At 42.4% G+C, this 26,728-nt stretch overlaps 1 protein-coding gene and 1 long non-coding RNA gene across 2 annotated transcripts; one reads left to right on the top strand and one right to left on the bottom strand.

Moving 5' to 3' along the window:
* Positions 1-1,051: 1,051 nt before the first annotated feature.
* Positions 1,052-26,674, bottom strand: lasp1 (LIM and SH3 protein 1). The gene is made up of 7 exons (XM_029437706.1): positions 26,365-26,674; positions 17,527-17,621; positions 13,080-13,164; positions 8,361-8,468; positions 5,884-5,956; positions 4,916-5,013; positions 1,052-4,605 (listed from the first exon to the last, which is right to left on the bottom strand). Exons 1-7 carry the CDS (start codon positions 26,431-26,433, stop codon positions 4,432-4,434), a joined length of 702 nt encoding a protein of 233 aa, XP_029293566.1. The 5' UTR covers positions 26,434-26,674; the 3' UTR covers positions 1,052-4,431.
* On the top strand, positions 6,202-8,521 carry LOC115012222 (uncharacterized). The gene is made up of 3 exons (XR_003832655.1): positions 6,202-6,280; positions 6,631-7,025; positions 7,850-8,521. It is a non-coding gene; the product is annotated as an uncharacterized LOC115012222 (long non-coding RNA).
* Positions 26,675-26,728: the final 54 nt, after the last annotated feature.

The following is a 26,728-nucleotide window of genomic DNA, read 5'->3' as shown; positions in this document are numbered from 1 at the left end:
ATTGTGCCGATTTATTAAATATATTTACACTGTGCTTTGCCTCTGCCTTTTATTAAATCACATTATTAATTTCCTAAAGTTTTAATATTGTATTTTAAACCCATTGTATTGTATTTTTAGCTTGTTTTAATCTTCTTGGCTTTTCTCCTGGCTCTAAAGCGACTGTAAATAATCATTTTGTGGTTTCTTTTGCACTCTTTCTCGATGCTTTTGATATTTAAATGCCTTGTTGGTGAAATGCGCTATTTAACTAAACTTTGCTCTGCCTTAGCTATACCGACATAACGCATTATACCTTATGACCTACAAATCAAACTCTGAATTGCCATTTTATTGGTACACTTAGCTAAAAATAATGTAGTCTAATAAACCATACCCTCATGAACTGTTTGAGAAGTGTTGAGTCTGTATCACCGCAAACTACATCCTTGGAAATGATCATAACACAATAACCTTCATGAATGTATGATTTATTGCACCACTACGTATTAGACTGCATTAGTTTAAGATAGTTAAATTAAATACATCCCTCTTAGCTGTGCCAAAATACGTTTTACATAATCTCAATCAAACCAGCCAATTTATCTTCAAAGAAAATAATCTCCAGAAAACAAGAGAGAAGAAATGGAACATATTTATATTGTGTCGGGAGACGAACACACAGATTTGTCTAAAGCAAGGCTTGATAAACGGGCAGCTGCAGAGGAACCCCAGACTCCCAGGGGACCCAAAAGCCCCACGTTGAGAGAGGTAGAAATGGGAACAATAAAATAAAAATAAAAGACACGCCCATCCCAGTTCCAAATATCTAGAAGAGTTGAACTACATAGATCCACACACCAAGTAACTACCATAAGAAGGATTTTAATGTTTCCTCTGAGGAAGCACCTGGTTCACAGCGTTAAAATCCTTCTAACCGGAGTTACTTGGTGTGCGGATTGATCTATCCAACTGCACGAGACCCAACAGGACATTTCTGGCCCCAGTTGTCTGAAGTCCTCGTTTGTCCCACTATTCTGCTGCACAACAATAGACGTAATACAAACAACAGTCTGAGAAAAAATGACATTTTATTGAATCTGCAGAATCATAAGTACAATTTGAAGTGCTGTAACAGGGCAACAGGAGATGATATCAGGTCCTTAATTCTGACTATGTATTCAGAATGAGTTTTGAATACACGTGTATGTCAATGTGCATATGGTATCTTTATTTTTTTTATTTAAAAAATAACAAAATTATACAAAAAACAAAACAATTTAAGATGGAATGCACAAAACCGGTCTGAATGCTAAACCCGATTGTGGATTACATGATTTCACTCTGCGAAGTCTACAGTATATAACCAGTATCATAGAAGCAGGGAATGATTCATCAGAAGCGCGGGAGCCTACAATGTAGGCTGAAGGAAAAGAGGGGTCTCAGCAGACGGGTGGACAGGATACTAGACAGGAACTGAATGGAAACAGGGTTATGATATGAAGTTACGGTTCAGTAGATGAGTGATGCCAGAGCAGAAGAGCGGTATTTGGCGCACAGAGGTCAACTCCCGACTAATATCCAGGTCAGACAAACAGCTTGCCCTTCCTCACAGCCTGGGATAGAGAGCATCGGATCACCGCTCTCCGTCGCCCCCAAGCCTCGCACACTTACATCACCACACCCTTAAAATTTGACTTTGCCTTAACAAATCCATCCTGAGCCACACTTGCACAACACTGGCCTGTCTTTGGCCTCTTTTTTATTTTATTTCATCCAGACCACCAACTTTTAAAACCAACGCGCCCTCGAGACAAAAGAACGTTTGGATTGGATGTAATCCGCAGAGTAAAGGAGGCTACCAGCGTGAGTAGCTTTATATTTAATTTGAGCAAACATCACCACCCAGAACAATCGTTTCACTTCAAGCCAAAAGCACCAACTCTTCAGTTAACCCAAAAGAAAAACACAACCGTGAGCTCTAAAACAGCTTCCCCCATCTCGTTTAGCAAATAAACTTTCCGGTTGTCATGTAGAGGTTAAATCAAAAAATACAGGCATACATACAGCGTGTTCATTTTGTTTGGCAATCCGGTTTGAAGTGTTGTTTTTCTGTCACAATTTATCACGTTAGAGAGTTGCAAAAATGTTATTAATGTTCAACACCACCTTGCACTGAACTGGAGTTAACTTTTAAAGTCACATTATCTCCCCTCTGCCACATTCACAAAAAAATATGAACCACTTTAATCTGCAGGCAAGCTACTTCCCAGAGCACCGTGACCTGTAAAAACATTTCCCTAACTTACCTTTATGATACATATACAATTGTACAATGTTATCTAGCTACATAGTGAGAGCCTTGTTTTTCTTTTAATAAAGCTGAACATTTTTCGGCCACCCACACCCCCACCTTAAGAACGCACCGCCCTGATCGCTCATGACTGTGACACATCACAGGAGAATGAAACAGCAAGAAAAAGGGGGAGATGTGTGTATGGTCAGGGGCCAATGAGATTATTTACACCACTGAGAAATGGTCTAAGGAGGAATAATCCAGCCAACGTGTATTAGCCAGCAACTTAAATGCTTGATTTTGTGTGTAAGAACCAACCTTCTTTGCATTCTTAGTGACCACTAACAACCAAATGCTGGTACGTGTTTGGCTGATTCACTCGTCAAATATGCCAGATGGAGCAAAAGATCATCGCCGCCTTGCATCAGTGCTCGGCTCTGACATACAGGTGAGAGGCCTGGCTTTGTGGTTGTTTTTAAAGACCAGAGCATAAACTAATTTATGTGTCATTCTGTAACTTGACTTTTTACTTTGAAGCTCCAGAATATTAAAGAGCATTAGAGAGATCCACTGAACAGAAACAGGCGTAAAACGTGGGAGCATTCGGACGGTTTCTCCCTCCGGCTGCCAGCACTGTTCTGACCTGAAACTGCAGGTCCACTAATCCCACAACTGATCCAAACACTGCGACTGCACACGTCTGGATTAACACTTCTGCCTTGGGTTCATAAATTGAGTTGCTGGTTTATTTATTTAATACACTGACTTTTTTTTCTTTTTGAAAATAAGCATCTTACAATAACAAGAAAGGCAAAGGAAGAACAGTATGAGGACATTTACCACAGCCAACAACTTCTCTCACATTAAATGGAAAACAAAGACGGGAATGTTCACTCATGAAAACAGTGGAATGAAAAGAAAAACAAAGAGTCACAATATAGAGTTGTGCTTGGCCTTCTCTTTTATGAATGTGTTTTCTTGGTGGTTTTGTAGCAAAAGGGGGAAGGACTTGACCTGTTCCCATCTCCTTTCTCCAAACAGTTTAACCTTGATCACCATAACTGTGTGATTCTCTCAGGACTGAAGGCATTCAGGCTGCAAGAAACAGGAATAAGGGTGTTCACACTGCACATCCACGCCGACTGAGGTGATGTATTCAGTGTGGCTGCAAGAGATGGACTGATAATGTCCCCTAACTTGTCCCTGATCCCTCCTGTATCCGACACGCCCGAGAAAGGCAACGACAGGAGGTGCTCTTCAGTTAGGCTACGATTCCAGTTTCACAACGTTACCCACAAAGCAGTGCTGAACACGAGTGTGCCTACGCAAGCACACAATGGCGAGATGTGTGTCAATCTATAAATATATTAAAAACCTCTCTGTTAAGACTGATAACTGGCTGATTGGTGCAACAGCAACAGAGCTAGAGGTTAAAGGAATGTACACAAGTCAAAAATATTCAAGCTTAGTTCTGATAGACTGAGATTCTACACTGTTTCCAGTCTGGCCAAGATCACGCTGCAAAATTATAGAAAGAAAAAAAAACAAACAAGCCTATGAAAATGCCACACCCACCCACACTTCAAACTTATTTTCTCCACAGAATAACGTCTGCAGCTGTGGTGACTGACTCGTGGGGGGAAAAGTGGTTTTAATATTGTTTTCCTCTTAAGTTTTGCAGGATGTTGTGCTAAGATTAAGTGCTGTAGCTAGGATGGAGCTGTGTGACACGACATGACCCCTGACATACTGCGATGAACTGTGAGTTTTATCTTTTAAGACTTTCATTTTTCCACTTGCGACAGCACTTGAGAGCGGAGCCAGGTTAGGGAAAAGATAACGAGGATGAGGAACATCCAAACAGAGACAGACATCAGCACAGACAGACAGACAAAGAGGCAGGCAGACAGAGAAGGACAGACAGTAGAAGGTGTCTGTGGTGAAACAGTGAGAGCAGAGCAGGGATGCAGAAGGTTTGGGGGGGGGGGGGGGGGGGGGGGGGGGGTTCAGGTCTCACAGGACAGATTAGGGAACAAGAGTAAAATCAAGAGAAAGCGGCGTTAAGATGAGATGGCACTGGGCTTTTCCTTTCCTTCTTTCCCTCCCTTTCTCTACCTCCTCCTTTTTCTTTCCCTCTTTTTCTTTCTCTCTCTCACTCAGACGGCCTCCACGTAGTTGGCGGGCAGCATGCCCTGCTGGCCGGTGCGCTCCACGCGGCCGTACATCCAGCCCTCGTCGATCTGCTGCACGTCTATAATCACATCTCCGTCCGTGAAGGACACCTCGTCCTCATCAGCAGCAGCGTAGTCGTACACTGCCCTGTACCGCTTCTGTGGACAACAACAAGTAGTTCAGTTAGTACCCGACACGAGTATGGTCTGCTAGAAAAGAGCTAAACCTAAAATCATCTGTGTGTGCATGTTTCCTGAAAGTTCACATTTGACTTGAGAAGCTTTAATGATTAAGCGATCCACAAAGTAGGGCTGTCTATGACACTTATACCATTTTGTTGACCAATACATAAGTTGATTTAATCGACAGATCTGTAAAACTGCGTTTCTCCCGTTTTTCAGGTTTGTAATTCATCAAAGTTGTATTCGTCACCGGCAGCAAAAGTGGTGAGAACAATGGCGAACTCACCCCAGCACTGGGAGGCGGGGCGGCGGCCGCCTGCTGCACTGGTTCAGGAGCAGGCTCATAGTGGAAGTTCTGCGGGGTTGCAGGCGGCTGGAAAGCGGCTGGTAAAACAGGCAGAGAAGTTGAAGGCAGATAAATGAGCTGGACATTTTTTTATTGCTACTCAGACACTAGAATTACTGTGAACTATACTGTGATTATTTTGGAGCGTAGAACTAAGATTTCTATCCATATGAAGTAAATGCGTGCGTTTACTCTCGTCTGTATGTCTGCATCGACTCTTCCACAGAGTGAGGCATTCAATAAAACGGCAAGCCAACACATGCATCCAGTGGCTCTTTCTTTCCTTGCAACACAACCTACTGAACAATGCCTTATGTCAGTAACATATGACATAAAATTGTTCATATTTATGACTTCAAAGATGCACATTTTGAGCTTCAGCATACCATCTCTTGGTTTGAGTGATTCCCATGGATTTAAACATTTATTACGTATTTATTACGCATTATTAAAATTACTTTAATGAGTTTTAAATACAGCAATTTGTGCAGCAATGCAAAGAGTGAACGCAGAGGAGTTATACCGGTCAACAAGTTACAACCAAGATCCCAGAGTGGCGTGACGAGGCAACACCCATCCTGTAGAGCTCATACAGCCTGTGGCAAGAAGCTTAAAGAAAAATGCAGATACTTATTGTACCTTTTCTTAGAGAAATGAAAGGACTCACTCGCGTTGTTCCTTATGCTGTGATACAGAAACTTCCCACAGAGACTTCCTGATATGCCTAAATTAGCATTCATCTAGTCTGCCTGCATGTTTTTTGCAAGTGAGATATTTTAGACGGTGCCTTCTGTAAACTAAGCTATTTTGCTACTTACTATTGTTACTACAATTATTCCTACTGCTGCTCCTGTAACTGTAGACTGAGTGCTATGCTTTTAAGCTGCAGTGTTTGTTATTAGGAGTACCTGAGCTGGGTTTGCTCTGCTGACGTGGGACATCTCCTTCCATCTTCCTCTTCTCCAAGTCGCCTTGATTAATCTGAAAGAGACAAACGGGTCACATTAAAAGATGGAAAGCATTTTCACACTGGAGCTTCAAATCTACAGGTGTGGTTCTCTTTCCAGGAAGTCGTCACAGTGTGACAGTTCCTTTTCTATCCACCAGAGGTCTCTCACTTGCTCTCCGGCACCCGTGTTGTGTTTGTGGTGATAGGTGGGGCGCCATGCAAAGCCTCGGGAAGCAGCTTGACGCTGAGAGGAAATGACATCTCAGCAGCCGGAAGTAGTGCGAGCTCAGAGTTGCTGGGCAACCCTTGCTGACACATCAGGTGAAGTGAAAAAGGGAACCGACTAGAAGCTTGAGGTGAGAATGAGCCGGCTAGATTCAAGAGGAAAAGCTGAGAGGCGGAGGCGGGCCATATGACTAAGCACAGCAAAATGGAACTTCAATCATGTATATTACTATTCAAGTGTAATCTTCCTCAGAAATGCTTTAAATCCTAAAGTAAGCACTATATTTTCAGCTACAAAGAGTTCATGATCAACCTACAACCGCTGCAGCCAGTGTGACAAAGGCAGCATTCAGGGTTACAACATTAAACTCTGATGAAACTGAAACTAAATAACCCGTCCCCATTATTAGCAGGCTGATAACAGACTGACTCACAGTGCCTCGGTCAAGATTTACAACCCTGATTCTGTCCTCGCTTACAGCCGCGCTCAAAGAGCCCACTGTGCCGGGGCATTGGCGAGGAGTGTGTTCACAGACTGGACGGGATGACGGGAGTGTTTGTGCAAGGACAGTGAAGAGAGGGACTGAGAGAACACACTGACTGTTCTCAAGTGCAATATGCTACGTGAGAGTGTGTGAGGGAGATTATTTTTGGTTTGTTTTGAAGGAGGAGATCGAACAGATGGTGTGCGAGTGTGTATTTGCAGGAAGTGCCCAGACTGCTGATTGAACTACACCCGCCCCCATACTACTGTACATCTCAATCTTTGCTGCTCGACAAGAGGAAGGTGATGGGAAATGGAGGAGAGTCGACCAAGAGTGAAGTCCCGACAAACCAATAAAAAAAAAAAAAGGACGCAACAAGAATGACATACAAGTAAGAACAGGTAGAAGTGAAAGGATTAACAGTGCCGACATTCTGGGAGTTCATTTAGGCAGCTTTAAGATTTAGTTAAAAATGCTTATTAGTTTTATTTGACGACAACTCAAAACGATTTGGTCCAGTTTTACCGACCAACTTTATGCATTATAGTGCAGCGTGCGTGTTTTGAGAAGGCGAGAGAGTGACCGACAGACAGAGAGGGAAGATGGATCGACAAAGGTTTTCATTTTTAAAACATATTTCTTCACAGTTTTCGTTAACAAAATGAACACTAGAGATGACCAAGAGAGTGAAGAGTCGAGACAAAACCAGTCAGGACCAGTCAGGACCAGTCAGGACCAGTCAGGACAAGTAGAAGTGAAAGGCTTAACATTGCAGACATTCTGAGGAGTAAAGTGATCAGTGAACAGAAAGAGAGAGGAAGATGGAGCATTCAGTGGTTCCCTTGTGTTTGGCAGTAAGTGACGCACTAAGTGCAAGCAGATGTTTTGTTTATCAGGATGCACCTGAATCCATCCCGCCATATTACACTTTGTCGTATCTACAGCCATAAATACATGTGATCCATGTGCATCCTTCTCCGTCTTAATTTCCTTGAGCCGCAGACATGTTGGGATCGTTCACCACATGAAAGCAGGGATTACCCATCATCCTCCACACTAATTACGCCATTAACAATGTCAGTGCAGAGCTGGTTATGTGTAATGACGTCTGCTTTTTGTCTGAGTGTTTTCATGTGGGGGGGGGGGGGGGGGGGGGAGAAAAGTCTTTACAGCTGACACTGCATGCCTTTTTACATCACTGTTCTGTATTTACAGAGAAATGGCAAATCAATAACGGGAGCTGAGGGGAGAGTGGAGGAGAATCGTCCATGTGGAGAGTGAGTCGAGGAGAATTCCATTACTCTAAATGAGGAGTGGCGTTAGCAGAGGAAGCCTGACATTTACCGATGTCACTGTGACCAAGTGGGGCGATGAAAGACGCATCAAAACGGCAACATGCTACATTTTATAAAGCATATGATCATAATCTGGTGAAGCACTCTGAGGCCTGAGATGAAGAAGATGCAGCTAATCTCAATTATCGTCCTCAGAACAAATTGTTCAATATTGGCAAAGAGATTATAGTGAAACTAATCAACTCGCACCAGACTGGCTTCACATCAGGTTCCCAGGAGGGAAAACAACATTAGAGGAGCTCTAAAAAGGTTCAGTATTTGTCAAAATACTGACAAATTTAGAAGCTTTTCTGTCACGATTTAGAGAAATAAATAAAACAGGTGGAAGGAGGAGGGGTGAGTGTGTTGCGGACTGCGTTGTTGACACTTACATTGCTGGTTTGAAGGTGCAATTTCTTCATTCTCTGCATCTCTGGCGTGTCTGCGACCACGCTGAAACCTTTCCCTTTATTCTTCTCAAAATCCTCCCTGTAGCGAACCTGCAGAACAAACACGAGTCGGGTTAGAAACAAAACAAGGGGTTAGAAATATGGACGGCAAACAATATTAGCACATTTTGGCTGAAATGAACACAGTCAGTCACAACACGTTTGTGTGAGTCAACAAGGAAAATCCAACAAATGCAGCGCAAATGATTATTTATAGATGATCTGACCTAGATTCTTTCAACATATAGCGATTAAAAGGAAAAACAAAATCACAAAAGATGTGTCATCCTCATATTTTCCTGCTCGTTTGAAATGAATGTATTAAATATATAAATATATATATATAAAAAAAAAATATATATATATATATATAAAAAAAATAATATATATATATATATATATATATATATATAAAATATATATATATATATATATAAATATATATAAAATATATATAAAAATATATATATATAAATAAATAATATTATATCTGTGGTATCAGAGTCCACATTATAAGTACTTGCACTTGGCATGACAAACGGATCTGCGCTTTAATTGGGCCTTAAAGACTTTTATTAGGCTTAATAAAATATTTTTACAGCAGGGAAGAAAAAGGTTTTACAACTTGAACCTGTGCTGAAATATCAACTCTAGGGAAAAGCAGCAGTTTTATTATCATCTAAGTATTTTCTTGACTGAGGATTGCCATAAAATGTCAGCCCATATTTTGATAAAAATGATGCACGTGCTACAATAAATATTATAATCTTTTCATTATATTGAGTCAGTCACTGAAAAGCAGTAGCAGAAGTAGTGACTTTATAATTCACGTCTTTCACAGCATAGATACAGAAGGTTTTGAGTTCTGCGGCTTAAATAATCAAAGTTTTCTTACGCATAAACTATTTCTGAAGTAGACATTAGGAGTGTGTGTGTGTGTGTGTGTGTGTGTGTGTGTGTGTGTGTGTGTGTGTGTGAGCAAAGTAAGGTTGGCCCAACCTATATTGCGTAGACCTTTGTGGCAATGTTCACTTCCTGTTTGCTGAGGAGTGAAGGCCTTACATACAGGACGTGGGACTAGTAACCATATATGGTCATTATGAGAGAGAGAGTGTGTGTGTGTGTGTGACCTCCCCACCCTATCCTGACCCTAATGGACAGAGGAGGAAATGTCTAGCCCATGCAGCGTCAGATGGAGCTCCCCCTCACTTCAAACCCACAACCACATACACCTGTTTACAAACCTGAAACAGGAAGTCAGGGAGATGTTTTATTTTTGAGAGAAAACAGCCACACAGCTCTGGCTCTGCTCCATCTGATCTACTCGGCACGTGCTATGACATTTCAACAATGACAAATCACTTGATTCCACCTCCCCGCACCAACCGAACCCTTACGCCCGCCTCCATGGTGACTGCACCAATTTCCTGCACCCCTCCCAGAGTGTAGCCTGCATAGGGCATTACCAGGAAACAAAAGCTCCATCCCTGCATGCTCTCCCCTCCCCGACGTCCACATAATGTCTGACACTGCTGAACAGAGTGCCGACCAATCCTCCTCTCATCTCCCGACGCCTTGTGATGACATGACTGTGATTCACAGATAATGTGCGAGTGATACGTCCATATGTGCCGTCACCCCTGGCGTGACGTCCACTGAGAAATTGAGTGAAAACTATGGCTGATCCTCATTCCACGGGTAAATTATACACGGCTCTCAAGTCTGCGCACAAAGATAAGTCATGAAGAAGATTAATGTGGCCTCGACACATCTTTGTCCTTTATTCTCACTCCGCTCTCATCAGTCAACATATGATCCTCCCCCTATTTTTCTTCCTCAGTCTATCTCCTTTGTCCTTTTCAGGTCTATGCAACAGCTTCTTCTCCTCCAATCATGCCTCTGCTTTCTTTCCCCACCCACACTGCGTTCTGTCTGTGCTCCTTTTTCATTCATTCATATTTTACTGCCTCAACGGTAACAGACAGAGCTGGAGCTCTTCCTCATTATAATCTCTCTCTCTGCTTCTATTTGCATTCCTCTAGCTTTTCTTTCTCGGGGGATTTACTTTTATCTCTTCCTCTTTCACCCTGCACTCCTCCCTCTCTCTCTGTGGTGGTGCCTTCCTGTCTCTTCCCTTTTTTTCCCTTCGCTCATGTGCGCCTCATTGCTCTCCCTCTCCTCCTCCCCAATTCGTTCTCTCCAGTTTCTTTATGTCTCTCTCTCTCTCTCTCTCTCTCTCTCTCTCCCGTCTTGTTTCTTTCCGTTTCCCCTTGCAAAGTCTTGTAATGAGGTGTGACAAACCTCTACCCTGCTACCATAGCAATAGGGTTCCCCTAGCAACGCGGTGGCGGTGTTGGTGAGGGGTTAGATGGTCACAGTTCCCCACAAACACCTTCAACTTCCTTACACCAACACAAACGCACTAATAAAGATTACAGAACAATATTACTGCAGCAATCAACTACACGCTCACATAAGTGTGAGTACTGGCCATTATACTCAGTTTTTATTATCTATAGGAATTTATGTGATAAGTGAAAGTGGCACAAAAAAAAATAGGATTATATTTTAAAATACTGGAGTTTAACGGGACGTTCTCTAAAAATGAACTTTTCTTTAAGGGAGTTGATTTGCAGCACAATCAGGACACTTGTCTTCAGTTTCTGTACACAAAAGCATAATTGAGCCGTTCTTGTCCTTTTTATTTTTGTCATAAATTATTTTACACTTCTGTTAAAAGGGTAATTCTTTAGTGAAATCATAGTTTCCCGTCCACTATGACTGTGCTCACACGGCTGCTATAGAGAACAGACATGACTCTCATGTCTTTATTCATGATTACACAAATCCTTCACCATCAAACACAAACATCTTTTGTGTATTAATACTCTCATTGTTAGGCTAGTGACTAGGGTAAACCATTAGTATAATGCCTCTTGGTGTATGGTTGAGTGTTTGTGGGGGGCTGTTAGGATGCACAATCCATGTAGAAAAACACCATCTGTCCCCCGATCCCTCAGTTATCCCCCTCCCCACATGACCACTGACCCCACCTCAAAAACCTGCTCTCTCCCTCTCTCTCTCTCTCTCTCTCTCAGACACACACACACACACACACACACTCCCAAACTCATCTGTCGCGTTTGACACTGACACCCGGATAAGACGAGGGATGTGCTTTCTTTGATAAGCCCCGCCTCCTCTGTGGACAGCACTCTCTTCTACTACATGCTGAGAAAAACAAGCTTCTCCTTCAGCTTCTCCCTCTGGATCCTTCCTCCGTCCAGATTCTCTACTGAATTGTGCATTTTTTGGGTAATTTCCCGTTAAAATGCTTCATATGGCTTCCAAGGACATTTTATGTGGTTGCTTAGAGTACTTGAGGAACATGCCTCAGACGTCCTTGCATGCAAAAGAGAAGTGAAACCTCACAAGACAGACTTTAGGTTTTAGTGTTTGTAAGTATATAGAATAAGATTTTAACGCCAGTTTATCTGTGATTTGTCATGTTTTCAACGTAAAAGTCTGCTGGACAAATCTCTCCGACTCTCCATCAGAGCCATCTTTATCACATGACCCAGTTCAGATGGATATTTTGGTCTGATGAGATTTTTAATAACCGTGAGAATATATTTGGGTCTTTGTTATTTTAGCTCCTGGGAGGAAGAGCCGTAGTAGTGTTCTCTGTGGTTACAAATCAGACTAGGGACCTTAAGGCTATTTGATGAAAAGTAGGTGCAGATTTAATTTGGGAGAAACTATGATCAGTACACTTGGCTGACCCTGTATAAAAGATGTACAGCAAAAAGGACGCAGAGAAAATAAATAGTGCATCTGTACTGGTGTCAGCCAGAAATATTTACACCACAGAGAGCAGTCGTGTGGAACTAGAGGGCTGTAAGAGTACTAGTTAAACCAGGATTATTAGAGAATATTTGTTTTAGTTTAATGCGTGTCAAAAAGCAAAGCTGAAAACGCCTTCGTCCACAAATAAGTTCAAATGTGGTCAAGCTTCGTTTCAATTGAAAACATATTATTTCTTCGTATTACGCCAATTTTCAGAGGCAGGTCTTAGGCATACTTACAACACTCAACTGAAAGGCCGGACCTCCGCCAATTCATTTAAACTCAATGGGTTTAGAACTAGAGTTAAAGACATGTATGCTGCAATGCTTTCTTACGTAACTGGCGACAAAAGGAAACGGAAAGTGTTGCAAAACAGATTTAAGCAAGATCCCATTTGATATTTCCAAATTGCATAACTTTATTATAATTAACGGGTGCTAGTGTTCTACAGTTGAATTTGACGTTAAAAAGACTGAACTGAAGATAATGGAGGAAGCTTCAATAATTTAGGATAAATTAGGATTATACTATTGCAAGTATTGTTCTTGGACATTGTGAATCAATGTTAAACTTGACGTCTCAGGTCTATCTTCAAGCTATGAGCATGCAGTTATCTTGGACTTGATATAGATGGATTATTGGCTTTGTGAAGGTTCTTACTCCCAGATCAATTTTTAGGGTTAACTCAGGTCAGGGATTTTAATTTAAGCATGTCCTTCTTTTGGCTCCTTTGTGGATCAATGCCAAAATGTGAACACACTCTCTCTGTGTGTGTGTGTGTGCGTGCGTGCGTGTGTCAGAGAGCGAGAGAGTTACCTGGCTCTGTATCTGGCTCTGCTGTTTGAGGCGGAGGTTCTCTGGAGTGTCGGCCACACAGGTGAAGTTTGACTTGGGGTAGTGTCTGAAAAATAAAAACACACAAAACGGCAAGCAATGTCAGCACACAGTAAACACACACAGGCAGATGCCAGCTTTTACTCAGACTCCCACTGTGACGCCCAAGTGTAAACTCGAAGAGAGAAAACAGCATAACTCAAGCAGTGTGCAGTCTGTGGCCCCACAGTGAGGGCATTTGTTATTCAAGGTGGTCCTGAGGTTGAGTTAGGAGCCCCTGTAGACAAAAAGCATGTCAGTATAACACACAATGCTCTATCAGTGGGAGCCAAGGTAGTCTGAAAAAGAGGAAGTGCAGGCAGGGGCTATGTGGGGGGATGAGAGCCTAAGGTTGCAGAGTTTTGGAGGAGAGCCATAGCAGGTGTGGAAAAAGCTTTCTGTGCTTACAAACACAGACACACACACTTATACACATATACACACATACACGGGCACAGCCCTATGGGGGATAACCGGAAGAGAAACAGCACGCAACAGGGTCAAAGAGACAGTGGGTGAGTGTGAATGATGTCATAGTCAGCCCCTTTCAGCAGAGCGTGAAGGCGAGATTTATTTCTGAATGGATTCTGGGAATATTCTTGACAGTCACAGAACCATAACCACCCGACCTCCTACTGATCAGGAGAACATTCTCTGACTGAAACAAATAGAAACATTGATAGAAACATAAACACACACAAGTCAGCACAAACCCTGCAAACATGCAGCACAGCACACCAAGCATCCTTCTAAAGACCATTCATCACATGCTTCCTTATTGATTGCCTAAACTGCTGTCAATGGTTTGTGCGTGCAAGGCATAGGTCAGTGTTTTTATACACTGGAGGCTTCTGTGCACAAGTAGCCTTCAGGTCCACAAATAATGGTGCCTGCCAGTTCAGTGTGATCCTTAAGGCGGCAAAAACACATGGCTTAAATCCAGCCGGAGAGGACGAGCCCTCGCAGCTCATATGGACTTCAGTTCCCAGCATGCCTCAGGGTGCTGGGTGGCCTCAAAAATCTATAACCACTACCCGTGCCTCTGGGTAACCCATTTAGGCAATATGTTTACCGTTTCCTTGACAATATGGTAAACAAACTGAATTAGCATTCATCCTGATGGGATTATGGGATGTAAAACTAAAGGATTGTGGTTGGTGGATTTTACATACACCAACAAGTACTGTTAAAAAAAACAAAAACATATAAGAGCCACTTTAAAGAAACCCCAAAAATAATTTCAAACTAGAAAGCGGAACATGGATACAGCTCTGTGATATACAACAATGCCAAGCACTTCCATAGAAACACTTGCAGGTCTGTGCATGCTCACGCTCGGCTTTTATAACTTCTAGCACTCAAGCGCAAATTTTCCTGCTATCGGCAACATTCAAATGTTGTGGTTTGCTACGTTAGCGCCGAGTCCGAGCAGGCTGCGAACGAGCTGATCAAACACCGCACATGAAGTAACTCTATTCTTGTTGTGAGATATCTAATCACAGAGATAAAAAGACACACCACTCTGTCTTTTTAATTTGTACAGAGTCCTAACCATCAGTGTTAAACGAAGAGGCTGAAACAAGGCTACTCAAATGTATCTACAGTGTTTTAGCTGCAAGGCTAATCAATGCTGATTGGCAGTTTTTGAAGTATATAGTTGCATCTAACAAATGCATAGTAAATCTAAATGGTTAAGATTTAGCTAAATTCACTAACAGATTGCCATAAATGTTGCCCCTTTAGTCCAATATGCAGTGCATCTCTTTCTCGTTTAGGGGGGACGGCCCCCTGTTCAAAGCTAGTCATCTAATAATGATGTAAATCTTTACTCTGGAGTTGGGCGTGTCTGGTTTGTGGTGGAACACACTTCCTTTGACAGACCATCACTGGTGTTTGAAAAGAAATCTGCTCATCTGAAGCACAAAAGGTGAGTGTTCAAGCCACACACCCTCACAACCTGCATCTGTGTTAACAGCGTTCCTGTCATCTTCAATGTGTCTTTAGAAACAGTCCTTGCACTTATGAGTCAGTAAATTGCTACGCAAACAAACACACAACAGGGTTGAAGATATAAGCTTAGTGACTCAGTGGGGTCTTGTAACGCGTGTATCTGTGAGTGCGCAACAACCATGCTCGCGTTTTCGTGCCCGTTTGAGGCTACGAGTGAGTCACAAGAACACTCATCTATCTGTCAGGTCTCATAACAAGGTAATAAGTTGCAGACGGGAGTGGGTGACACATGCACAAACTCAGTTAGCCCTGTGAACGCTAAAGAGGGAGTTATCAAAATGGAGGGTGCTGGGGTGGAGGAGTGAGAGGGCCACGCATGTGTAATCACACACCACACACACATACACACACACACAAACCGCCTACTGTGCAGGAGGAGAGGCCTGTTTGCATAGTAGGACCAGGAGACGTTGTGGCCGGCTTGACCCTGTGAGATCGGGAAAGGTTGTAATACATCATTCAGAAGGAACATTTCATCTACATGTAAATTCTGGACAGGAGTCTCATGAAAACACACACATTACAGTAGAGGAGCTGTAGGTGGTAGAGGCAGCCTTGAGGAAGGAGCGCTAGATAGCAACAGGCAGAGCTGCCTGCTGTACAGTGACTGGCAGAATCCATTATACAATGAGGCTCATACATCTTTCAATGAGAAAGAGCTCTTTCCCAGGCTGCTGATACATAAGGCAGCTCAGGCAGGAAGCAGCGTCATGCCACTTTGTGAAAGCAGTTTTAATCTTGACCGATTATTTATCAACACATTTTTTTAAAACGGCAGTCATTCTGAACGATGACACTAAATCAAGACATTTGTGACCCATTTTTAATAACATCACATTGATGTTCAAATTAATTTCTGGACTATCAGTCATTAAGGCAGCGTACCGCCAATGGCTCCTGGTCTCTTGGGGAAATGAAGAATTTTATCTGCTCTCCTAAATCTCCCACAATCCCCTGTGGGACTATAGGATCTAATAAGGGATGGGACTCAGGAAGATGTGGGTGGGAATACAGTGAAAACAAACAACGCCTATATCAATTACTGAGGACATTTATAGAGGAGTAATGATAAAGAAGTTATCCCACAGAATAATGACAGAGAACATAGCCTGAATTCCTTTCCTGAAGCGCGAGGCTCTTCTACTGATGATGTTTACTCGAACAAGGCTTGTTTTAAACAAACAGAAAGAGGCATAATAAACAGACTCTGAAGGGCCTTGCTTCTGCTGGCGCAGGGAGCGGCGGGAACATCGAAGGCAGGAAAGGGAAAGGAAGAAGCCACTTGGTGATAGTAGGACAACACCTGCTGTAGGGGCAAACGCCTTAAATGTGAAAGGCTGGGAGTAGGGACAGTGGGATTTTTACTACTACTAATAATAATAATAAAACTACTAGTGTGTTATCACCTATAAATCAGATGAATCATAAAGGGCGTAGCCAAAACAACAGGAAACACCTGCGGGCGGTGTGCCAAGGGTTTAGGGCCTTAATAGTTCAAATGTTTAAGGCCAATAATTCTCCTTAATAAGCAAATTCGCAATTATCCCGAGTGGTGGTGGGACTTCATTTCATGAATATATAGAGCCAGTAAAAAAAGTGAGCGGTTTGAGGAAAACTACTGGATGTTTTCAATCATATGTTTCAGTCATAGCATGCTTGTTGTTAAATAGCTGTGTGTATATATAAAGGTGTGTACATCCATACACTCTCTATAGAAGACAGCTGACCACAAGCTAGCATACTACTAGTTACCATCGGGGTGGAGAGTGACAATGCTAGCATGACGTCTTGGTTTATAAAATGGCAGTTCAGGAAAAAATGCAAAAGAGCGTGTCAGTACATGAAGCAACGCCTTCCCTCTGCATTCCCTCTCAGATCATACACTCACCCTCCAACTCTCACACACACACACACACACAGAGAGAAAGGGGGGAGACAATCATTATAAGTAATGGCAGAGGGGGATTCCACGGATTCCTGATGAACCCTTTGTGTGAGTGCTGAAGCGTGAGTGGACATGCTAGTTTTCAGTGTGTCCGCCTGTGTCACTGTAGAGGAACTTTAGGAATTTCCTTTGTTGATACCCCCCCTTCCCCACAGAGGAGGATGAGGGAGGGAGGCACTTTCCCACACCACATATAGGCGTTTTCTCTGAGGGGGGAGCTGGAATAGTCACTGATAAACAGCAGTGGAGGGATAGAGGGGCCTTAGTTGGGTTGCAACATGATTACACACACACATTTGGAGAGTCCTATTTCCGTCTGTGGACAGATTAAACACTGCTGTCAGTGGCTTTGGGATGCAGGATGAACCAGTTGAGCGTAAAAACACGAGACATGCTCACTGACATACACAGAATGACGATTTAGGGACAACTTACGCATTGCAGTATGGTCTCTTCTCAAAGCCTTTGTAATTCTTCATGTTTAGAGTCATTTTGCAGACCTCGCAGCTGAAGCATCCTTTATGCCAGTACTGTCAGAAACAAAGAGAAGGGAGAGATATGAGACATTTATTTCACCTTCATTGCAAATCCAAAATAGCCACATACACACACACAAAAAACACCCATACACCAAACTAGCACGGGAAAGCTAATTGAATGAGTAAGGCCAGAACTACTTTTTATTCCCTTGAGGTGTCACAGGAACAGGAGCTTGATACAGACAGAAAGAATAGCGACTGTTAAGACTCTGTGCAATAAAGTGAAGTAGAAACACAGTCGTTTGTGCATGCTGGCACTGAACGTCCCCTTTTGCTTGCAATTTTCTTGTATGGTTACCATTAATAAGTAGATATGAGTAGCTGTGCTGGTGTGAGCAATAAGGCTGTAAAGTGATTGGCAAGTATGCATCCATGTTTCCACCATCTAATCTGATGACTTTCACTTCTTCATCATTACTCAGAGCTCAGATGTATGCGTGTAAAGTTATCAGTACAAATACAGCGACAGAGGTTGTTTTCGGTCGGTGCTGCTTGGTCTGAATTTAGCCACCTTGACTCTCTTTCTGACCGTCTGCTCATCTTTGAAGGCGTGCATGTTTCTGTAGCTCCTCTATCCATCTTCAGAAGAGGCCATGCCTCTATCTCTCTCACTACCCTTTCTCCCTTCCTCCCACCCACCGGCCCTCTTGTCTCCTTCCCTTTTCTCTCTTGGCACTGGGCTGATCTGCGGCCTGAGGGTTCAAAGAGGGATAGAGGGAAGGAGGATTGGAGAAAGAAAAGTACTGGAAGGAGGGAAAAAACATGAAAGGAAGGAGCTGGAGAGAGCAGGAGGAAGGGAGGGGTGGGCAAAAGAGAGAAAACGCCAGAGAGTGAAGCAATGATCTGGCTGCTCCTGCTATCGTCAAGGGAAGGGAGAAAGGAGTGCAAAGAGGACGAGAGAGGAAGAATAGGGAGGGAAATAAAGAGGGAGTCCTTATTAACATGGCCTCAGGGTGCTCTGTCATCCTGCTCATGCTTTCTCCCACTCTTTATCACTTTCTACACCAATTGCCCACACACAAAATACTAATCTTCCAAACAAACAGTGCAGAAAAGATGACTCAAAACAGAGAAAACTGCACATCAAAGTACAACATAACTTTCTCAATGTTTTACTCACTAACACATACACAATGCACGTCCGATTCCACACAGTCTTCTGGGGGTACGGCGCCGGCATTACTGACAGTAAAATCCATAACTTCCCTGCATGCAGTTTGATAATATAGCACTAATAAACAGCCGGCAACAAATCAACAGGATGTTGACTTTTACTGACTGAAAGCTGAAGATGGACAGTAGACACAATCATGGGGGCCTAGTTATAGTTAGAAGAGGGGGTGCAAGATTAGTGTCAGGCAAGGGCAGGTATGGCAAGCACCTGAAAGTGCCTTTTCCTGCAATATAGAGCCTTCAATCAAGACCACTAAAGCTCAGTTTATGTTGCACTATATATTAAAGTATTTGTTTGTTCATTGTGTTATGTACTCTCAGCAGTTGGTGACAGTTCAAAGGTTGTCTCAGAGTGTATAATGCATATATGCAACCAGACAGATATTCATACCGCAACAACGTAGTTTGCTTATCTTGCGTAGTTCTCCATTTGTAGGAGACTAGTTTTGTTTTGACCACAATATTGTTGAACACTAAAATAAAAAACCTTTTATTTTTGGTGAAAAGCCACAAAACGCCAAGTTACAACCGAGGCGTATGTCTGGACTTGACTCTCCGGACATTGTCCAGTGTTTATATTAGGAAACAGCTTAGGTAAAGAGGGGAAGTGTCATTTTAAACTCATATTCAACATATGAAACGTCCATATATAACTATTTTTGATCCAAACTAGCTCAAATGTTTGCTCTGCCAAATCTAATAGTGTGAGTGCAGCTGCTCCACTTGCTCCATTGCTGAGGCACCTATTGACACAAACATGGTAGCGCTATGAATGGAAACATGACCAAACACACAGCACAATGGGCATTTCACTTCCTTCCAGTGACGAAAAATAATATGCCTTCAGGCTAGTTTTAAGAACAGACTGGTCTGTTCCATCTGGAAGTAACAGACCACCCAGGGCGGTATGCGATGACAACAGGCAAGTGTATGTGTTTGTTTGAGTTCGGTGTTTGTTGCTGTGAGCCAGCAATATTGTACTAAAGCATACAAAAGAGGAGGCTCACAGCGGAGACCGAGTCTGGGCTCTGTTCAGTGGAGCTGTGATCCACAGCCAAACACACTGGGCCAAGGCTCCGAATGCAAACTCCTTATCCCACTACAACGCAATCGGGGCCTGAGGGAGTTGCAGATGGACACATCATGTTACTCTTTCCACTGCTCTCCCTCTCCATTGTTCTGGCCAGGACTGCAATGGCAAATCCCTTTACAAACAACAGCACAGTGCAAGCAGATTCCATTTCCTCTAGCTTCAGCTGATTTGCAGCTGTGGTGGCTGCCATCTTTGCATGCATACCGTCTGCTTCATCTGCTTGTAGTGCGGCAGCATAGTGTGGTGTTCTCCAATGATTATTATTTCCTTCTCATTTCCACAAATATGTGATCATGATAAATCAGGGGTAAGCAAACACAGTGTAATGCTAATAGAGAAGTGTGGATGCAAGTGCTTTGAGGAGAAAGGTGAGTGAGCATTGGACTTTGACACTTTTGTTCTTTCACTGAATGAATATTGACCTTGGGTTTATTCCAGAGAACAAGGCTGCTGAACTCAACTGTTTAGCAAACTATTCCAACCTGCAAACCCACATTCCACCAGGACAACCCTCGTCACCTTCACGTGGATAACACAGCCCTCTCAGGTGAAACGAAAACCTGCTACACTGCCTCTTGGAAGAAGCAACAACAAGCCGACAGCTCTAAACACAAGCTATTATCATGCATGTATTCATATCAATATTTCATATTTTAAATATCACAGTCATCGTCAACACCTCTGATCACAAGTGGTCACATTTGAGACAAGTCTAATGCCAGGCGTGAATCTCCACCCATCTCATCTGAATCTCGACACAATCTGAAAATACATGATCTGGTAGGAATATATTAGAAACTAGGTCTAAGACAAACATATGCCAAAGGAAAGGGAAGGAAAGGGACAAACAGCGATGTGGGGGGTGAGAAAAATCCCAAATGCGTGTTCAAGAGGCCATCCAGCACTTAGCCTTGTCCAGATCCAGGGAAACCTGGCTCTTGGGTGCTCAAGCAGGATATGGCACTCAGCTGGAAAATGAGGACACTGCAGAGACGGAGCTATAGCACCCATATATATATATATATATATATATATATATATATATATATATATATATATATATATATATATATATATATATATATATATATATATATATATATATATATATATATATATATATATATATATATATATATATATATAAAAAAAGAAAAAGCACCCTCTCCCTGCATCGGCGCAGCTCAAGGGCATGTGTGTGTGTACATGCATGTAGTACTGTATGTAGGTTACATGTCTCAGTGCATGATGCAAGTATGTCAGCTGGGATCCAGGACTCCAGTCAAGAGCAGAAATGCTCAGTCAGCCTCACAGCTCCGTCAACTACAAATTAGCCTGGACAAAAACCCTGCAGCTATCTTCAGACACCATGTATGCACACACATCACACACAGAGGGAGGGTTAGAGAGAGTTTGACCAGGAGCATGCTCTCACATACTAACTACAGACTGATAGGAGATGATTAAGGGACTAGTTTAAGGCATTAAAATGCTGCGGGCCTGTTACCACTTCCTGTATCAGTAGGTAATCTAAACAGGGCAGATTTCTTACCTCTCTTGGTGCAGTAACCAAAGTAACGCATACAAACCATGGTGTCGTTTGATTTTAATAGAAACAATGACTGGAAACTGTTTTTTTCTAGGCTGCTTAAATGAGAACTTTGGACAATAGCATGTTAACGTTTATCTTAAATATCTTTTTATTGGGCAGTTATATTTCACTTGTGTATTAAAGACTCATTTTCATACTTCCTTTCAATTGTGCAAGTAAGTAAGTAAGTAAGTGGCACAGAGGTGATATCTAAAAAATAATAAACAGGCAGAATAATAATAATTAATTAAATAAATAATTAAAAAGTACTGAGTTGACCGGGAGCCCCCCCCCCTTCCCAATATTGTGTTATTTCTAGATAGGGGAAAAAAATCGACTTAATCTATAGACCGTGTTAAGTGGATTTTCATGATCCAGTCCTCTGGTAGTCACCAAATTAAGAATCAGAGGAATTTAGCGCCTTATAGCACTAAAGGACATCCCGAGGGGCACTGATGAAACATTAAATAACTCTTGGTGAAATCAGTAGAAATGTACTTCAGTCACTTTGTTTTACGCTTTTAGAGGCTCATTAGGTTTACCGTTTGAAAGATGCTGCGATTGCTCTTTGACTCTTTGATGTTTATTTCAAACCAAAAGTGGCTAAATAAATTAGAAAAACACCACACACACACACACACATGGTGGGGCATTACAGCAGCTCACTCCATGTATGTGAGAGAGATTATTCATGCGTAAGACAGTACATGCCTAAAGACAAAGTGCCCACATCTGGCTGGTGCTGCTAATAGAGGAAACTAACTCATTAAAACACACTGGTTAATTATTAGCCTACCTGATGCCATTAATTTTTACCCAAGCCAAAGGCTTTGTTGCTAGCCAGCAGGCATACAGTGATTTGAACAGACATACTATGCTAGAGTAGAGTAGGCACTTAACACACTTTCCAAACCACTCCAGAGTTTGATGCGCACTTTAGAAACATACACATTCTGCCGCCCCAGCAACGAGACATTAATAAAAACAAAATTGTCTCACTTAATAAAACGTTCAATCATACTGTCATGTTGTGTGGCTTAAGTGTCTCTTTGCCTTTGCTTTCTATGAATGTTAATTTAGGCCAAAGAAACACAGAGTCCAGATTTTGTTGTGTACAAATAAAGCTGTTTGGAGAGCAAACAGAACATGTGCACTAGTTCCTTTTTCTGATAAAACGCACAAAAGGAGAAGTACCTGGTCGCTCACTGTGGAGTCAACACGTCAGGTGATTTTGACTGCAACGTGCGGTTGTGACTGAGTCATCAAAAGGAGGTGACTGGTGGTGGCTGGACAGATTCCTCACCTCTTGTGGCCTTAGGACAACATGAATCAGCTCTAAATATAGGAAGGCGCTAGACAAATTCCTCTAAAACTGGAGTCATAGGAAATATGTTCACACTGGATCATCAGAGAGCAAATCCTCCCCGTTTAAATCAGAACTGCTGCACAAGAAGACTGGTTGTAAAACTGCTATATTTGCATAATACTGAAATATAAACAGTAAGGAATTAAGTGATTATATGTAGTACTCTGTTTCGATGAGACAAAAATATTTTTTGATTTCTAATAAGACCCGTTTTTAGGTCTCCTTCGTGCCGTAAAGATTGTACAGAGCTGCACAACTTGCATGCTGTACTCCTCTGACCTTTAACCCCCATTTCCTGGGATTGAGAGGCAGCAGTACAATTGAGGCTCACATCTTAACCAGAAACCCCACACTGAAGCCAAATAACACAGCAACCAATTTGTTAGCTAAATAATAAAGATAATGGACCCAACTCAGTCGTAACTGTGAACGCAGAACAGAACAATAGTATGTCAGACACTTCAGTGTGTGTGAAGCGAATGGTGTATAGAATCGGATTTCCACACACACACACACACACACACACAACACACACACACACACACACACACACTTTAGTTAATGCCAACTGTGTCTGAACATTTGAGATCATGAGAACCAAGAAGTGCCGCCACTTTAATTGGCTACCTACCAACCCGACTAGAAACACTACTAAAAACATCTTTTATAAAACATATGTGATCAAATTCCTTCCTGGAAATGATTATATTGTGAGTATAACATTAGGGAACAAAAACAAGAACGCAGAATCCTTAAAACACAGTGATATTTCTTTCTGTCTGCACTGTAAAAGCCTTCACCGCCGACATGCTGATATGAGGAAAATAACCTCCTAGCTGGCTTTTGTCCACCTATCCATATTTCTTTTGACGTTCTCCTCCACTAACAGACTGTTTTGTTTTGAGTGAGGCTGTGTTTTCTTATCCATGTTGCTTGGTGCCATGTGGGAGGTGCATAAAAGCTGTTTGTGAAACAGGGCTCGCCTCAGGACAATTCTTACCAATAGTGTGTATAATAACTTATCAAGATGTTTTGAGATTGCTAACGTATTCAAGAGCCAACACATATATTCAAGAGCCAGTAGCAAATGTTTAGGCTTCATGCTTATTAAAGGACGAGCTGTCAGAACAAGTCAGTTGATCACATTATTCAATATAGACGTTGGAAACACTACGTTCACTGAAATACGTGCAGATTTACAACCCAAGAACCAGTTACATCACTTCACAATCAATGACATAATAGCACAGTTAAATATTAATAAATGTGTGTCTCTTCACCTGCAGGTTGGAACAGGCTGTGTAATTTAGATATACAATATGCAGACAGTTCGTAGAGATAGATAGTACCCAGACACTCCAGCAGTCGAGTGTTTCAGTGAGAGATGAGCTTTAAGCTTTAACCACTCAACACAGATCTCACAATTTATCTTGAAAATACACACTTCCTGAGTGCTGGAAATGGCTGCTAATCTTAAAGTGACACACATACAAATCATTTCAATCCTGCAGACACTGCACGTTAATCTAGATGTGACCAGTTTCACTTGTAAGGCTTCCAAAGGCATTGTTAAAAACAACTACTGTATCACTTCCTTGTTACAAGTTGTATTGGCTTAAGTTAAACAGCTACAAAAAAGCCAACCTGATAGATATGAGCCTGATATGAGCCTGATACTTGAGCCGAAAAATCAGTTCTAAACTCATTACTATCAACAAGTATTGTTAAGAACTGAAGGGAAGCCAAATAACAAGGCAAACCCGTCACCATCTAAACCTAAATTCACTTCCTGTCTTTACATGTGCTCAGCTGCCCGCTCACTCTGCTGGGCCCAGCCCTGCTACACTGGAATGCAGCTGACAGACAAACAAGCCCCTGTGGCTCAGCCTCTCCACACTACAGAGGGCATATTATAGAAGAAGACTGTCAGGTAAAGGTATTCATTCATTCATTGGTGGTTGAGAATACCAATGGAAGAAGTGGCAGAACCCTCGACCCTCCTGTCTTCACCTGAGCTAGCCTAGCACACAGAAAAATCCCCACCCAATGTGGCCGTGTCTGCTTTAAACAAACGAGAAGGACAGTGTGTGTGTGTGTGTGTGTGTGTGTGTGTGTGTGTGTGACAGAGAAGGGGAGATTGTTTTGGCGTGTCTGAAGGGGTGAGCACTGATGCGGAATGGCAGCAAAGACAGGCGGCAGGCTCTCCTGTGCTTGGTTCAGAGCAGCAGGGAGACGGCACAGCAGGCCTCTGACAAGAGCACGTTTTATGGGAGTGTCTGTCTGCTGGAATGCACTCTGCTTCAGGCCAGATACCAATGCACATTCAGGCTGTAGTTGTGGCAATTTGGTTCTCCTTAATGCCAGTCTTCTCATATGAGTTGTATTATTTTTGTTGTGCATGAAGAGGGGTTCTGAGATTAATCAATTCCAGTCCGGAGCACTTTGGGAAAACATTAGTCATGGTGCATTCAAGAACACATCCATGCAGAGAGCAATAATGCATTCAATCAAGACCTGATGTTACTTTAGATAAATCGCCCACCTTACTTATCAGATAAGCAAGTCTCAACAGTAGCCATTCAGACGTCCATTAGACAAATTATCTACTTGCCCCAAGCCCTGCTTTGATAAAAATACATTGCCTATTTATATGGCAAACATTGCAGACCCCACCTAGTTATTTGAGTGTATATTGTTGTAAAGTTACAGTGTAACTCAGTGCAGCAGCATTCAATAAATGCATGATCATATGTCCCTCCTTAAAGCTTTAACAGAAGCAAGATGGTATGTATGTCTCACATGTGTTTGAATGACCTGGACATTATAGGTACAATTGATGAGATTAGCACCTTTGCTGAGATTAAGCTACTGCTTTTGACTGAAAAGTAATCGAGGCGGCTCCACTAATGATCCCTGACTTGGATTAGCCGGTGAATTGGACACAGACATCATGTTTAAATCAGTCCACGCTGTCCACAAAAAGCTTGGTTACGGGACTATAATCTACACATAAGACCTGCATCTTTTAGTATTTGTAAAAGGTAAATCCTTCGACCACAGAATACGTGTTTCGAGAAAAGGTTAAGAGACGTTAGCTAACGTTATCAATCAGTTTCCTTCAGAGCAGTGGTGCCAGCCAGGCCCAAACCAGGCTGTCGGAAGCGCTGGTTTTAGGGTGAATCAATATCGTAGCCTTGAGTCATTGTCTTGAGGAAAAAATAAATAAATCCCGGTTTCTTAAAGTAGCCCATTATCCACACGATAATTTCGTTTCTGGTCCGCGCGCTCTTGTCTCGTGCCATTGCCTTCCAGACGTTAAGCTAGCCCGTTAGCTTGCCTTGCTAGCGAAATACCTGTCCTGTTGGTGTTCAATTCATTCACAAAAATATGTGAAGGGTGTCATTTTAGGAGAGCAGAAATAAGTGCAGTCACGGTACAAACGGAGGACGGTGTATTAAGAGTATTTTACTAAAGAATACGAAGAAGTAAGACGATTTTCTCATGTTCTTACCTTGTCCAGACAATTCACTTTTTCCGTGGGGTATACGACTAGATTACATCTGCCACACAACGGATTCATGTTGGAGGAATGCTCTTCTAGCTAGTTAGCACGGAAACCGCCGATGAAACTGCTTGTAGCTTTACGCTGTCAAGTCCTCACTTCACAAACTAGCTATAGTGTACGATTGTGACCAGTAGCAGACCAACACTAATCTAATTGTATGTCGCAAATCCAGGAGGTTGTTGTTGTCGTTGTATCCGCACAGCTGGCTGTCAGTCCACTAACCAGACACGGAAAGCGCGCTCCCGCTTCCCCCTCTCTCTCTCTCTCTCTCTCTCTCCCTCCCTCGACCGCGCGTGTCCGAGCAGAAAGG

This window comes from Cottoperca gobio, chromosome 8 (assembly GCF_900634415.1).
Source record: "Cottoperca gobio chromosome 8, fCotGob3.1, whole genome shotgun sequence".
In the NCBI taxonomy this organism is placed as follows: domain Eukaryota; kingdom Metazoa; phylum Chordata; class Actinopteri; order Perciformes; family Bovichtidae; genus Cottoperca; species Cottoperca gobio.
This window is presented reverse-complemented; position numbering and strand designations above follow the sequence as displayed.

Coding starts and splice junctions, on each gene's coding strand:
- lasp1 (XM_029437706.1), bottom strand. CDS start 26,433: ATGAATCCGTTGTGTGGCAGATGTAATCTAGTCGTATACCCCACGGAA. Junction 8,469..13,079: donor AGAGCCAGATACAGAGCCAG/GTAACTCTCTCG, acceptor TTTGTTCTGCAG/GTTCGCTACAGGGAGGATTT. Junction 4,606..4,915: donor CCCCGCCTCCCAGTGCTGGG/GTGAGTTCGCCA, acceptor TGTTGTCCACAG/AAGCGGTACAGGGCAGTGTA.